Source organism: Plutella xylostella, chromosome 16, assembly GCF_932276165.1.
Source record: "Plutella xylostella chromosome 16, ilPluXylo3.1, whole genome shotgun sequence".
NCBI classification, from domain to species: domain Eukaryota; kingdom Metazoa; phylum Arthropoda; class Insecta; order Lepidoptera; family Plutellidae; genus Plutella; species Plutella xylostella.
This window is the reverse complement of record NC_063996.1, coordinates 4765858-4778011: the sequence shown is the minus strand read 5'-3', so window position 1 is coordinate 4778011 and position 12154 is coordinate 4765858. Positions and strand designations below refer to the sequence as shown.

General features: G+C 37.6%; 3 protein-coding genes across 5 annotated transcripts in view; 2 read left to right on the top strand and 1 right to left on the bottom strand.

Annotated features, from left to right (window-relative positions):
- Positions 1-4999, top strand: part of LOC105381117 (calcium release-activated calcium channel protein 1) — a 38569-nt gene extending 33570 nt beyond the window's left edge. For all 3 annotated transcript variants that reach the window (XM_038118478.2, XM_011550766.3, XM_011550767.3), the window contains 5 exons: positions 590-767; positions 1258-1417; positions 1736-2002; positions 2394-2495; positions 3718-4999. In XM_038118478.2, coding sequence (XP_037974406.2) covers positions 590-767; positions 1258-1417; positions 1736-2002; positions 2394-2495; positions 3718-3863 — 853 coding nt within the window. In that variant the 3' untranslated portion in view covers positions 3864-4999. The remainder of the gene's footprint in view (positions 1-589; positions 768-1257; positions 1418-1735; positions 2003-2393; positions 2496-3717) is intronic.
- LOC105381114 lies at positions 4967-7590 on the bottom strand. The gene is made up of 3 exons (XM_011550764.3): positions 7116-7590; positions 6755-6982; positions 4967-6542 (listed from the first exon to the last, which is right to left on the bottom strand). Exons 1-3 carry the CDS (start codon positions 7418-7420, stop codon positions 6371-6373), a joined length of 705 nt encoding a protein of 234 aa, XP_011549066.3. The 5' UTR covers positions 7421-7590; the 3' UTR covers positions 4967-6370.
- A 322-nt stretch (positions 7591-7912) lies between these two features.
- On the top strand, positions 7913-9002 carry LOC105381113 (NADH dehydrogenase [ubiquinone] 1 alpha subcomplex subunit 7-like). The gene is made up of 4 exons (XM_011550763.3): positions 7913-8072; positions 8181-8269; positions 8428-8526; positions 8830-9002. The coding sequence occupies exons 1-4, from the start codon at positions 8007-8009 to the stop codon at positions 8897-8899; spliced, it is 324 nt and encodes a 107-aa protein (XP_011549065.1). The 5' UTR covers positions 7913-8006; the 3' UTR covers positions 8900-9002.
- Positions 9003-12154: the final 3152 nt, after the last annotated feature.

The following is a 12154-nucleotide window of genomic DNA, read 5'->3' as shown; positions in this document are numbered from 1 at the left end:
CCCCTGTATATGTATGATAAATATCCATCGTTTGGCGTTCGTTGGGCCCGTCTGTACGCAGCTTAACTGGTGCCTCGGTAGTTAGTTATGTTAGTTATGCGGTATTTACTATTTTTTCAAGTACTTACTACTTGAGTACTAGTTTATTTTAATGGTGCCTTCTGCTTATACAGACATTTATGCTTATTAAAAGTACTATTCCAAATAGATTTCCTCACAATAATAGCTTCATTTAATGGGTGTACCTACATTATGTGAGTCAAGTTTACGTTTCCAATTTGACTCCAGTTATTTTACCATTTAAGTACTTATGTTAACAATAGTCAGTATAATCAAAACATGCCACAACATTATTCTGACTCATATGCAAAACCAGTACCCAAGAATCACACAGATAACTTTATTTCTTTCAAACATACCAACTAATGTCAACAAAACTTAAATCTACCCTCCAACTAACACCAACAGTCTCAACGTCATCAACCGAACCCAAAAACTCAACCCACCAACCAAACACCCCAATCCTACTTTTCTTCTATAACGTAGTGTTTTCATTCTGTGACTTCTCCATCCGCCACCCTTGTTCCAGATTCAAAGTGACGACAGAAAGCCCCACGATCTCCGTGACGCCTCCTCAAAGCCTGGAGTACCTGTACCCTGCCGGCGCGGTGACTCCCAACGGCATGGTTGGCAAGAACCCCTCCACGGCGGTGCTGCTCAGCCCCGGGTACCTGCAGAGCCCGTTTCAATGCAACCAGTCTATTAAGGTGAGTCTTGTTTTGTTGTTTGGTTGGCTTGTTGGGAAAAAATAGGTTCGAAAGAGGTCACCTTGAGCTGAATACTCCTATGTTAATCTTGATTTCGAGTGTTAATTATAGCTACAAACTTATTCCATACAAAAGAGTTCAACGCGTTGCCTTGAAAAGAAAGGAGCCAAAAAATTACTGTACTTACATGTTCCGCTGTTTTTCGTGACTTTGCCAACTTATAATACATAAGTACATAAACATCATACTCATGCACGGATATTGCGTTCACCACAACCAGTCAAGCAGACTGCATACACAAGTGGCATACATGATCAAACATCTGTCTGATCTATGGAAATGATATCAGTTTTGTACTGCTAAATTATTGTTGATTGCTAATGTGCACTCGTGGTGCCAACTACCACCACCTACCACCACAGCTCTTCAACCTCTTCAACATCATAACCTGAAACACTGACCTGACACCCCCATCTTCCTCTATCTACAGAGTGCGAGCGAGACGACGGCAGTCGCGACCGGGTCAGGCTGGGCGCCCGGCGTGCCCGACGAGTCGGCCGACGGGTCGCCCGACGGACTGTCATGGCGGCGACTCCACATGTCCAGAGCCAAGCTGAAGGCCACAGCTACTACTTCTGAACTACTCTCTGGTAAGGACACTTGGTTCTGTAGCTGAAATATTATTGGGTACACAATGAGGGCAACCAGGAATAGAGGCTGATTCTAAAGATACAGTTATGTAAGATACATATGCCTAGGGCCTAGATCTTCTTATCGTGTCACAAGGGTTTGTCACCACGGGTGACCACGGTAGGGTGCGCCAAAAGCCTATTCATGTACACTATAACTACAATATTAGAAACTGGTGATATACGTCACTTGTGCAGGCTTCTTTCGTGCACTCCAGATACATGTATAAATGAACTTTTGGATGACCTAATTGCTCAACAACCAACCCTTCCTTCCAGGCTTCGCCATGGTAGCCATGGTGGAACTGCAGATCAACGAGCCCACAAACGTACCGGAATGGCTTTTCGTGATGTTCGCAGTCTGTACGACAGTCCTGGTCGCCGTCCACATCTTCGCCCTGATGATATCCACGTACCTGCTGCCGAACATTGATGCTGTTAGCAAGATGGAGACGCCCGGAGGCCCGACCAGCGCGCTGAGGGATTCCCCGCATGAGCGCATGCGAGGGTTTATTGAGTTGGCGTGGGCGTTTAGTACGGTGCTTGGTGAGTGGTTTAATTTTATATGGTTTAGCTCAAACGATTCTTCGTAGAATCCGCGTTTTATTGTTCCTATTTGACTATAGGAATTTGATTGCAAAACATACCAAAGTACCTACCTACGTTTCATAAACTACAGCAGCGACTTCTTTTTTTGCCATGAAATACTGCATTTCTTATTGTTAGTGAAATATTGTAGGTAGGTATATGTGAAACACGATAATATTTATAACTTATAAGTAGGTATATTATGATGTCGTGTGTCGAAATACTGTCGAAAGAGCGAAAATCGGAAGGCAGAGGCGTCACTATACCATTACAGAACCTCAATTATTAAGTATGTTATAAATGCTTATCCCAATGAAATATTCCGCTAAAGTCTTCCTTTCTTCACCAGGTTTGTTCCTGTTTCTGGTGGAGATCGCCATCCTGTGCTGGGTCAAGTTCTGGGACTACTCGTTCGCCGCCGCCACCGCCGCCACCGTCATCGTCATACCAGGTACCTACATCTTTTTATTAGCGTGTGGGTAGTAAAAACTAAAGCTTTACACCATACGAATAGTTAGTTAGCGAGTTTTTATAGCGCGGGAAAGTTGCCACCTAGCGGTACACGCGTTCTACTATTGTAATGACCAATATGCTGTATGTATGTATTCTAAGTTCCCTCACCTCTGTGGTCACTGGTCAGCTCATAATATGCCCTACATAGAATTTACACCTCTACGTACCTACCTATACCTGTATGTAAACGTGTTAAGTTAGTAGGTACACTAGCCAAGGTTTACCACTTAATAGTTAAAAAATTATGGTTTCCTCACCTAGTGGTTAATGGTCATACAATGCATGTGTGATTCATGTATTTGGCGGGCGTATCGCCACAAAACGTGCCTTTGAAAATGTGACCTCATTATCACGGAAATGTAGGCAGACTTGTCAATATCATTACAAATAGTACCTACGTAATTTTGTACCATCACACGTTATCCGAAAATAATTGCTTTATGTACTTACCTGTGTAGGTATTATATTAGTTGCTTACTCAATGCATAGTAGTTTCAGCTTAGTATATACATAAACCTCTTTTGCAACAGCCTCTATGCATCATAGCCATTATATTATAATATGGTTGTTAACTGTTGTTAACAAATATCTGCTTCGGACGGGTCGAATCCGGTACTGCAACCAGCGCACTGGCCACTGGACTCTCAAGTTAACTCTTGTATGGTGCAACTAAAAAGTCCTGACAATAATGAGTGCGATTTTGCAAAGACTTTTTATAATTTTCAGTTATTTCAAAAATTCAAAACTTACATTTTTAAAATAAAATACCGATTTATAATGAACTAGCTGTTCCCGCGCGCTTCGCTTCGCCTTAAAAAGTTTTCCTGTGGGAATTCCGGGATAAAAAGTAGCCTATGTTCTTTCCCAGGGTCTACACCGTATGTATACCAAATTTCATTCAAATCCGTTCAGTAGTTTTGGCGTGAAAGAGTAACAGACAGACAGACAGACAGACACAGTTACTTTCGCATTTATAATATTAGTTAGGATTAGTTAGGATAGGATTTTAACGGATTTGTCCTTAAATAAATCTATTACATACGGTCTTCAACAATTAGTTAGGATCCACTTCCGCTTTCAGGACTTTATAGTTTTACTGTAAACCCTACGCTAGCCAAATCTAATCTGACGTCTAAACCTAACACCACGTTTAATTCCAGTACTGGTGGTGTTCGTGGCGTTCGCCATCCACTTCTACCACTCGCTGGTGGTGCAGAAGTGCGAGACCTCGGTGCAGGACATGGCGCAGCTGGAGAACATGAAGCGGGACCTGGATACTGCCACCGTGAAGGTCAACATGTGCTGAAGAGGGAATGAGATGGAAGATGAACAGTTTTTTTTTATGCATCGGGGTCAGGTGATAGAGATCATGTGCTGAAGAGTGAAAGAGACGGAAGACAAAAGACAAACACTTTTACGTCGAGGTCTAGCGAAATTAATGGATAGTGTTGGAGTGTGGTTATAAGTTGTGAGCATATTTTGGTGCTGCTGTGGTGCTTGTATTGATAGCGGCTAAAATGCTGATCTCACTAATCAATCTCGGAGAGGTACATCAAAATAAAATGAGTAAGTAGGTACCTGATGATCATGAAGAATTAGTACCTAACCGTGACAGTGTTTAACTGTTATAGGCCATCGTAGTCTGTACTAGGTAGGTACTACTATTATACTACATTACATAGGCTCGTAGATTCAACAAGAGATAGATAATACATTCTTAAGTTTAGAATTAAGCATGTTTTTGTCAGTGAATTTATGTAAACCCGTCTTGAATCGAAGTGTATAATTAATATGGTAGGTTCAAAATGCGACTGTTGATGAAAGATAATTTCTACTACGCAGGTACATAAAACATTGTTTACAAAATTTTGATTTTAATGCAAAGTAGTGTTGTAAATTTAATGAAATATTCTGTAGGTATAACTGAGCTAGAATGTGGACAAGGTAAAATTTTTAATTAGCGTTTTAACCCGAAATTCTATTTTATTTTTGTTAATATGAACTTGGCTGCAGGCAGTCTATTAAGGATAAAATCCATTTACATTTTATAACAAACGCATGAAGTAACTTAAGTGTAAATACTAAATAAATAGATACTTAACACTAAGCCTATTTCAGTATTTTAAAGTACCTTCAAAATAATTAAACGGCAAAATAGACTGATGGCTATGACGCTAGATATTAATATGTGTAAATTGTTATGAGCCTTAAAATCCTTACGTACCCAGTAAAATAGTTTATGTATTCGTGTCAGTTATATAACTGTTATAAGAGTGCCTTATCTTATTAGGTTACTAGTATTAATTGAAGAAGTAATAATTATAATAAGGAACATATTTAAGAAACGCAAGATTTTGTGATTTATATAGATTTAGATGATTTAATTATTAAGAATAAGTTAAAGACACATAAAATATTAAATTGTTTATTTTATTCAATGAATTTCCTTTTTTTCGTTACTTACAAAGTCCAAACATACTTAATTTTTACAAGCACTTTTATCCAAATCCCTAACATACTTTATCGGTACACATACATATTTAATATTATTACTTTGATAATCCCGCACCTCAGTTACTGTTACGGACCAACAAACATAATCATTAAAATTATAAAAAAAATACACAGGATGTTTGGAGGTGTGGTGTTTGCTAAAAGTATATTCTAAGGAATATACAATATTTTTTACTATTTTTGATCATTGTTGTGCGGAAAAATACAAATATTAAACACTAATATCCTAAACATAATTATATTCACAGTATTTAAACTTTACAATACTATTCCAGACTATTTTATAAAATTTAGAACTTTAAAGAATATGAAAATAACTGACGATTCGTCGTCTTAATTATTTTTTTATTTGAGAAGAAATCTTTTTATCTTTTTAATGTTAGTTCAGCAAGGCTAAACTAGAACGGCAGAGAACAGGCCAATTGCCAGGTAGCAAATTAAAAACCATAAGAAACAACGCCAGTATGTTCCCTACAGCGAAATTACACGCCATTTTACAATTCAAGGTTCTCCGTGCATCGCGGCTTATGCCTGGAGCCCTGCCGCGAAGTCAAAACTAAGTAACAATTGTCAAATTCAATTTGTATCCGAAAATGGTTGTCAAAATAAGTTTGTGATAGGTACACTGTTGTAGACTATAAACGATGAAAATGCTATGGCATAAGGTGAAATTTTCATCATACTCATCCTGTCGATGTCGCGACATTTAAATCACAAGCCACGATGCACGCAATTACACATTTAGCACCAATAAAAAGTTGAGTTCAAAAACCCTTCTATTGTATGTAGAACAGTTTCTCGTTTTACATTTCGTATCTGTTTTGGTTACCAGGGTTTCCTCCATGAGGTGCTCAACTCAGCAGTTATGACTAGGAAAAAACATATCGCAAGCAAATAGTGGGAAAAATAGCAAGTTTAGCATAAGTTTAACAGTAGAACATGTTTGGGAACACAGGCATCATACATAAACACTATTGGATTAGATTATTAGACATACAGAATTTTACATGCTGCAACAACATTGATAGCTAGGTCTATGCTTCAGGAGCAATCTGTTGTTTTTTTGTTCATTTAAATAAATGTAAACCAATTTGTAAGCAATGTTTTTTTTACATACTTAACAGTCTTATTTGGAATAAGGATTTTTAGCAAATGTTTTCGAATAATTTGTTTACATAACTGTCTTCCCAATAATAACAACTAGGATTCAACAGAACTCTTCAAGCACAGATCTAGCTTTACAACTTCAATTTAAGAACTAAAAAACAGTCTTACATCTTAACAAATCATACATCATGCTTATGTTTCTACATCCATACCCAAGTCTGGCACTAGTACACCGTTTCTCTTGCCATGCCGGTGGGAGCTGCTGTCAGATGACTCGGAATCCTCATCTTCTTCAGGCAGTGGCTGGTCTAGAAGGCTTTCTTTTGGTTTCCACACCACAAGTGACATGCATGGCTTCTCTAGCCTGAAAATATAAAAGTAAGAATGATAAGAGTAAGAAAATATTTATTACTTTCTCATAGGTTGTTTATACTTTATCAAATACAAAGCTGGCTCCTCTTTTTAAGTGCAGTATACCTACAAAATACCTTTTGAGTTTATCTGTGTTAAAAGCCCATTGCCAGTCAGATAGCAATTTTAATTGACCAAGATCAATGATTATTATGAAAAACAAACCTTTCTATAAGAGCTGCAGGTAGCAAAGGTTCACTTCTTATTCTCTTGATTTCTTCAGCGAGTACAATTTTGTGTCCCTTCAACTTCTCGCTGACTGCTGCAAGGCCTCCATCCATGCCGACATCCATCAGTTCATCTCCCGTCGAGTGAGACACAAAGTCAGATGAAATGTGAAGGCCATTCAGGTGTGCAGCCATTTTCTCTTCCGTAATGAGTTGTTTTGGCGGTCTGAAATAAACAATACATTGTTAGCAATGTAATAACATTGGAATTAGAACACATGATTATGCTAAATAGCAAATAACCTAAAATGGGCATTTCTCTATTCTCAATAATCATGTAGAAGAGTGAGTGTACTTACATGACAGGTTCGATGTCCAAGGACTTCCTCTTGGTGTGTACGACGGGGGTGAGCGCCTGGCACTGGACGGGGAGCGGGGCCGCGGGGGCCTGTCCGGTGAACGTGACCAGCCCTGGCGCCGCCCCCGCGCCGCCCCACGGCAGCCCCTGCACGTTCCACGGCGCGCCCGACGGCACCGGCATCACCGCCGGCCCCGCCTCCGCCCTGCTAAACGGACCCGACAACGCCTGGTGGGCATACATTTGGTTGCCCAAATCTTCCGAATGGTTGTATTGATACGGGTTGTAGCCGTAAACCGTATCCATTGTCGCGCGAAATCACGGTAATCCGCACTATTATATGAAAATCGTACGCACAGTGGAAAACTCACAGCTTTCACGAATATTTTCACACAATTTGCAGCTTTTTAGAGCGCACAATCACAAAACAAAAACAAATTTGACAGGCAGCAGGAAATCAAGCAAAGACCATAAGCAAACTAGAAAGCAAATGTTATCCTTCTTCCAAGATTGAGTAGAAAATTCAAGAATTTTCTATGGTTTACGTTCTGTATCAGGCAAGGACGGTAGAGTTACGAAAAGTTTATAGTGTGATGATTGAGCTTTGTAGGTAATAAAGTGATTAATATAATTTTATCAAAGTATTTAATTTATAACAGCTCAAATTATGAACTTACTTTACAAATTTGCATATATTTTACAGCTTTTTATAAATGTTGCTCTTATTATATGAAAAGAAAAACGGAACGTCTAGCTTGAACAGCTGTTCCACTTGTCAAATTGACAATGACATTGACTTATCGTAAACCATCGTAAACCAAATTATTGAAATCTCGGTTTGGTATTTTAAAATTATTTATTTCACGAACGTAATCAATAAATATCATCCAAGATGAGTAAAGTACCGCTTCGAGATATTTCGCCTCTTATGCAGGCCTTAAGAAATTTCCTGCTAGGTGTAAGTTAACGTTATTTTCTCATTTCGAAATTATGTAATCTAGCAATGAAAATAGTAAACATTGGCGATATGAAGACAAAGTATAACCTCATAAATTTCTTATTTCAGAGAAAACATACCAATGCTTTGCGTTTCGAGCCCTTGGTATCAAAGAGGACACAGCCACCGCCACAGATTCCAGATGGAGTCACTCACAAGTATATTTTCTGCTCATAATTGAAATCCTGTGATCATCCGAAAATACAAGTGAATGTGTATTTAACTTAAGAAGATGGATATTAAATATAGTTAATTGTTTATTTCGATTTTATGAAACAACAATAACCTAAATTACCATGTACTTACTTTTTTTCAGACACGCTCACAACTACTACTACACGCGGGATGTCCGCAGAGAGGTGGCTCCCCCCGCCGACGTCACCAAGCTGCTGCTGGAACCCAGCTCCGACAAGGGGTAAAATGAACATTGAGCCACCATAGAACATCATCTAGAATTCTAGACTAGAGCAGTCTTGAGACACACCAGATTTTAGATTCAAAATTTTATTCAATTTAACAATATACAAGGACTATAACATTCCATCCATACATAAGGTGCATGATGTATTTAATACTATTGTAAATTTGAGTGCGAAACTATTGTTGGTTTTTTTGTAGATAGGCAGCATGTGATTGCACACCCACTGACAAGCAAAAAACTTTATTTTTAATGTCTAATAATCTTCTAACATCAAACATTTGACTCTTTTTGTTGCAGAGAGCCAAAGCAGGCAGCAAATGTTGTACCTACCCCCGGCAAGCTCTACCATTGGGACAAACATTACTAAACCATCTCTACACAACCCACAATCAGCATTAGACAAAATAAATGTAAACTATTACTGAAGCTAACATCATAAATAGAAGTGAATTAAAACTGAAGAAACCTTATTAGTCAAAATATTTTATTGATTTTTCCTTATAGCTACAACAAATAGATTACAAGTAAAAACACATAAGAACAAGAACAACACAACAGTTATTTTAATGCTACATACTTAGTACTCCCTAGCTTATGTATTACTAGGTTAGAGAAAAAACACAAGTATTCACTATTCCAAAGTCTAAAGATTCATCAATATCATGTCAATTTCATTTATAAAATGGAGCTCAATAATCAACAACAACGTGACCGACTGGACAATATCGAGATATCTGGGCTACCGGAGATAAAAAATGAGAACCTATCACACGTAGCTATACAAATAGCTAATCACGCTGGTGTATCCCTGGGGCCTGAGGACATACTACATGCTACTCGAGTTCAACCCCGTCATAATATCTCCGGTCGTCCAAAGGCAGTCATCGTCAAACTGAAAAACCGTACTCAAAAAGATAACATACTTGGAGGTCTTCGTAAAACTAAAGGCATTACTACCCAGGACATCTCCATGCCCGGTGAACCGCGACGGCTCTTCGTGAATGAACACTTGACGGTAGACAATAAAATACTGTATAAAAAAACCCGCGATATCACCAAAGCCAAACAATTCCAATTTGTCTGGATTCGTAATTGTAAAATTTTCGTCAGGAAGAATGACACCTCACCTGCTTTTTATATAAAATCCGAGTCGGACTTAAAAAAACTCTGAAAATAATTACACACTGTAAGAATATTGTTTCTAAAATAATTATTTTACAACCACACATATATTATTATAATCACTCTCAATGTTATTCCGCTAAGGTAATAATAACATTTTTAGACAGTTCTTGTCAGATGGTTATAGTTTATAATATTAGCCCTAGAAGTAACATATTGTACCACAATAACACATCAAAATTACATAACTTTTTTAAAAAATGCCGCCAAACTAATACAACATTGCACCAGCTGTTCCGCACAAAAGAATCTATAAATAGACCGCCATCAACACATTGCATCCTAGCCACTCCAATAAATCATAAATACCTTTATTATATTGTTATATTATGTATAATAATTTCATCATCTACCTAGATTGGTCACGGCCAGTGCCATACTTATTAATTAAATATTACTTAAATAAAATCTACTTAATTAGGTACCTAAACTATCCGAAATGTAGAAAAACTGAGATACCTTTTATTTATTGGATATTAATAAATGGAATCATACTACCACTTAATAATACATATTCCTGCACCCCTCTTATTATACTAATTCTAATAGAAATGTTTATAATTTTTCGTTTGTCAGTATGCGCGTATATGCGTCTAACATGGGCATTCAATATAAATGGATTTATAAGTACGCCATTGTTTAAGCTCACTGAACGAATATTAATAACTCAACTTCATTACAGCCTCAATAACATTAATGCTAATGCCTGTATTTCTTTACGGGGTAAACAGGTGTGTATTTTTTATCCTTTTTCGTTACTATTTCGCCGCAATACGATTAGAATACATTACCGTTATTCAATAAGTAACAGTAATTACAACTATATTGTAAAGTTTACGTATGTTAGTTTACACTCAAAAGTAATGCATTATCGTACAATTACTTACCTACTGAATACTTGTAGGTACGAAGACCTACTTACAGTTACAATACATAGTGGAGTTCTCTGGCGCTGGTGGTGGGTAGGTATTGCTCGAACGGATACCTATAGGTACTTTTTGTTCGGTTGTTGTTCGGTATGTCGAGTACATTGCCCTGCTTTCGGCTCGGATGCCGATGAAAAATTAATAAAAGGTACATTAAATACCTACACTTCTATCTAACTTACTGCGATCCGCTTATCTTGAACTTTAATTATGACTGGTAATCTTTTAATGTACTATCAAAATGTTCGTGGGATACGAACGAAATGTTATGATCTGTATCTGAGTATCCTTGCAAATAACTATGACGTCATAATCATTACAGAAACCTGGCTATGTGATGGTATTCACAACTCAGAGTTTTGCGACCAGCGCTATGAAGTGTTCCGCTGCGACCGAAATCACATCCTTACAGGTAAGAGTACAGGTGGCGGTGTTATGATTTGTGTTAAAAAAGAGCTATCCGCATACCACCGTGATGAATGGTCAAGCGAACAGACAGAACTAGTCTGGGTCACTATACCTGCACAGAGTTTACGTTCAGGTACAGACTTGCACTTGGTATGTACTTATATACCAGGGAACAAGAAATCTAATCTTCAAGTCAATGACCTGAACAACTTTTGGCAATCGGTCACAACCGCTGTTATACCTAACATTAGTCATTCTTTTATGTTATTTGGTGATTTTAATTTACCATTCATAAATTGGGATAAAAACATGCCTATATTTATGAAACAAGGATCGATAGAACTGCAAAGATCTGGCTTTGAACTAATTAATAATCTCAGTGCCATTGGATTTACACAATATAATACTTACAAAAATACAAGCCACAACTTACTTGATCTAATTTTCTCTAACCTTTCCATCGATATAACTAAATGTGATATGCCAATGCTACCAGAAGATCATCACCATCCACCTTTGATCATCAACGCTAATGATATATTTATTGAACCTCTCAAAATAAACACAATTACAAAATACAAATTTCATCAAGCTGACTATAGCAAAATAATAAAGCATCTTAACGACATACAGTGGGATACTGAACTTAATCTCAATAATATAGATGATGCCGTTGAAATCTTTTACAACCACATACATAACTGCTTAAAAAAATTTGTCCCTATGAAAGTAATTAAAAATAAACAGAGTTATCCGGTCTGGTACACTGACGCATTAATTCATATAATTCGCGACAAGAACAAGGCACACAGGAGATGGAAACGCTTTAAAAACCAACTTGACTACGATGAATTCAACCTACTGCGAGCTCGTCACCATAAAGTTGAACGCGAATGCTTTAATAACTACGTAAGATTGGTCGAGGTTAAAATTAAAGAGGACCCCAAAAAATTTTGGACGTTCGTTAAATCTCGTAAAAAAATATCCGGCTATCCATCAAACATGACATATCAAGATATTAAGTGCACTGATGGCAATGCAATCTGTACTGCTTTCAATGATTTTTTCAACTCTGTCTTCATTGCCCCATCTCAACATTATCCAGA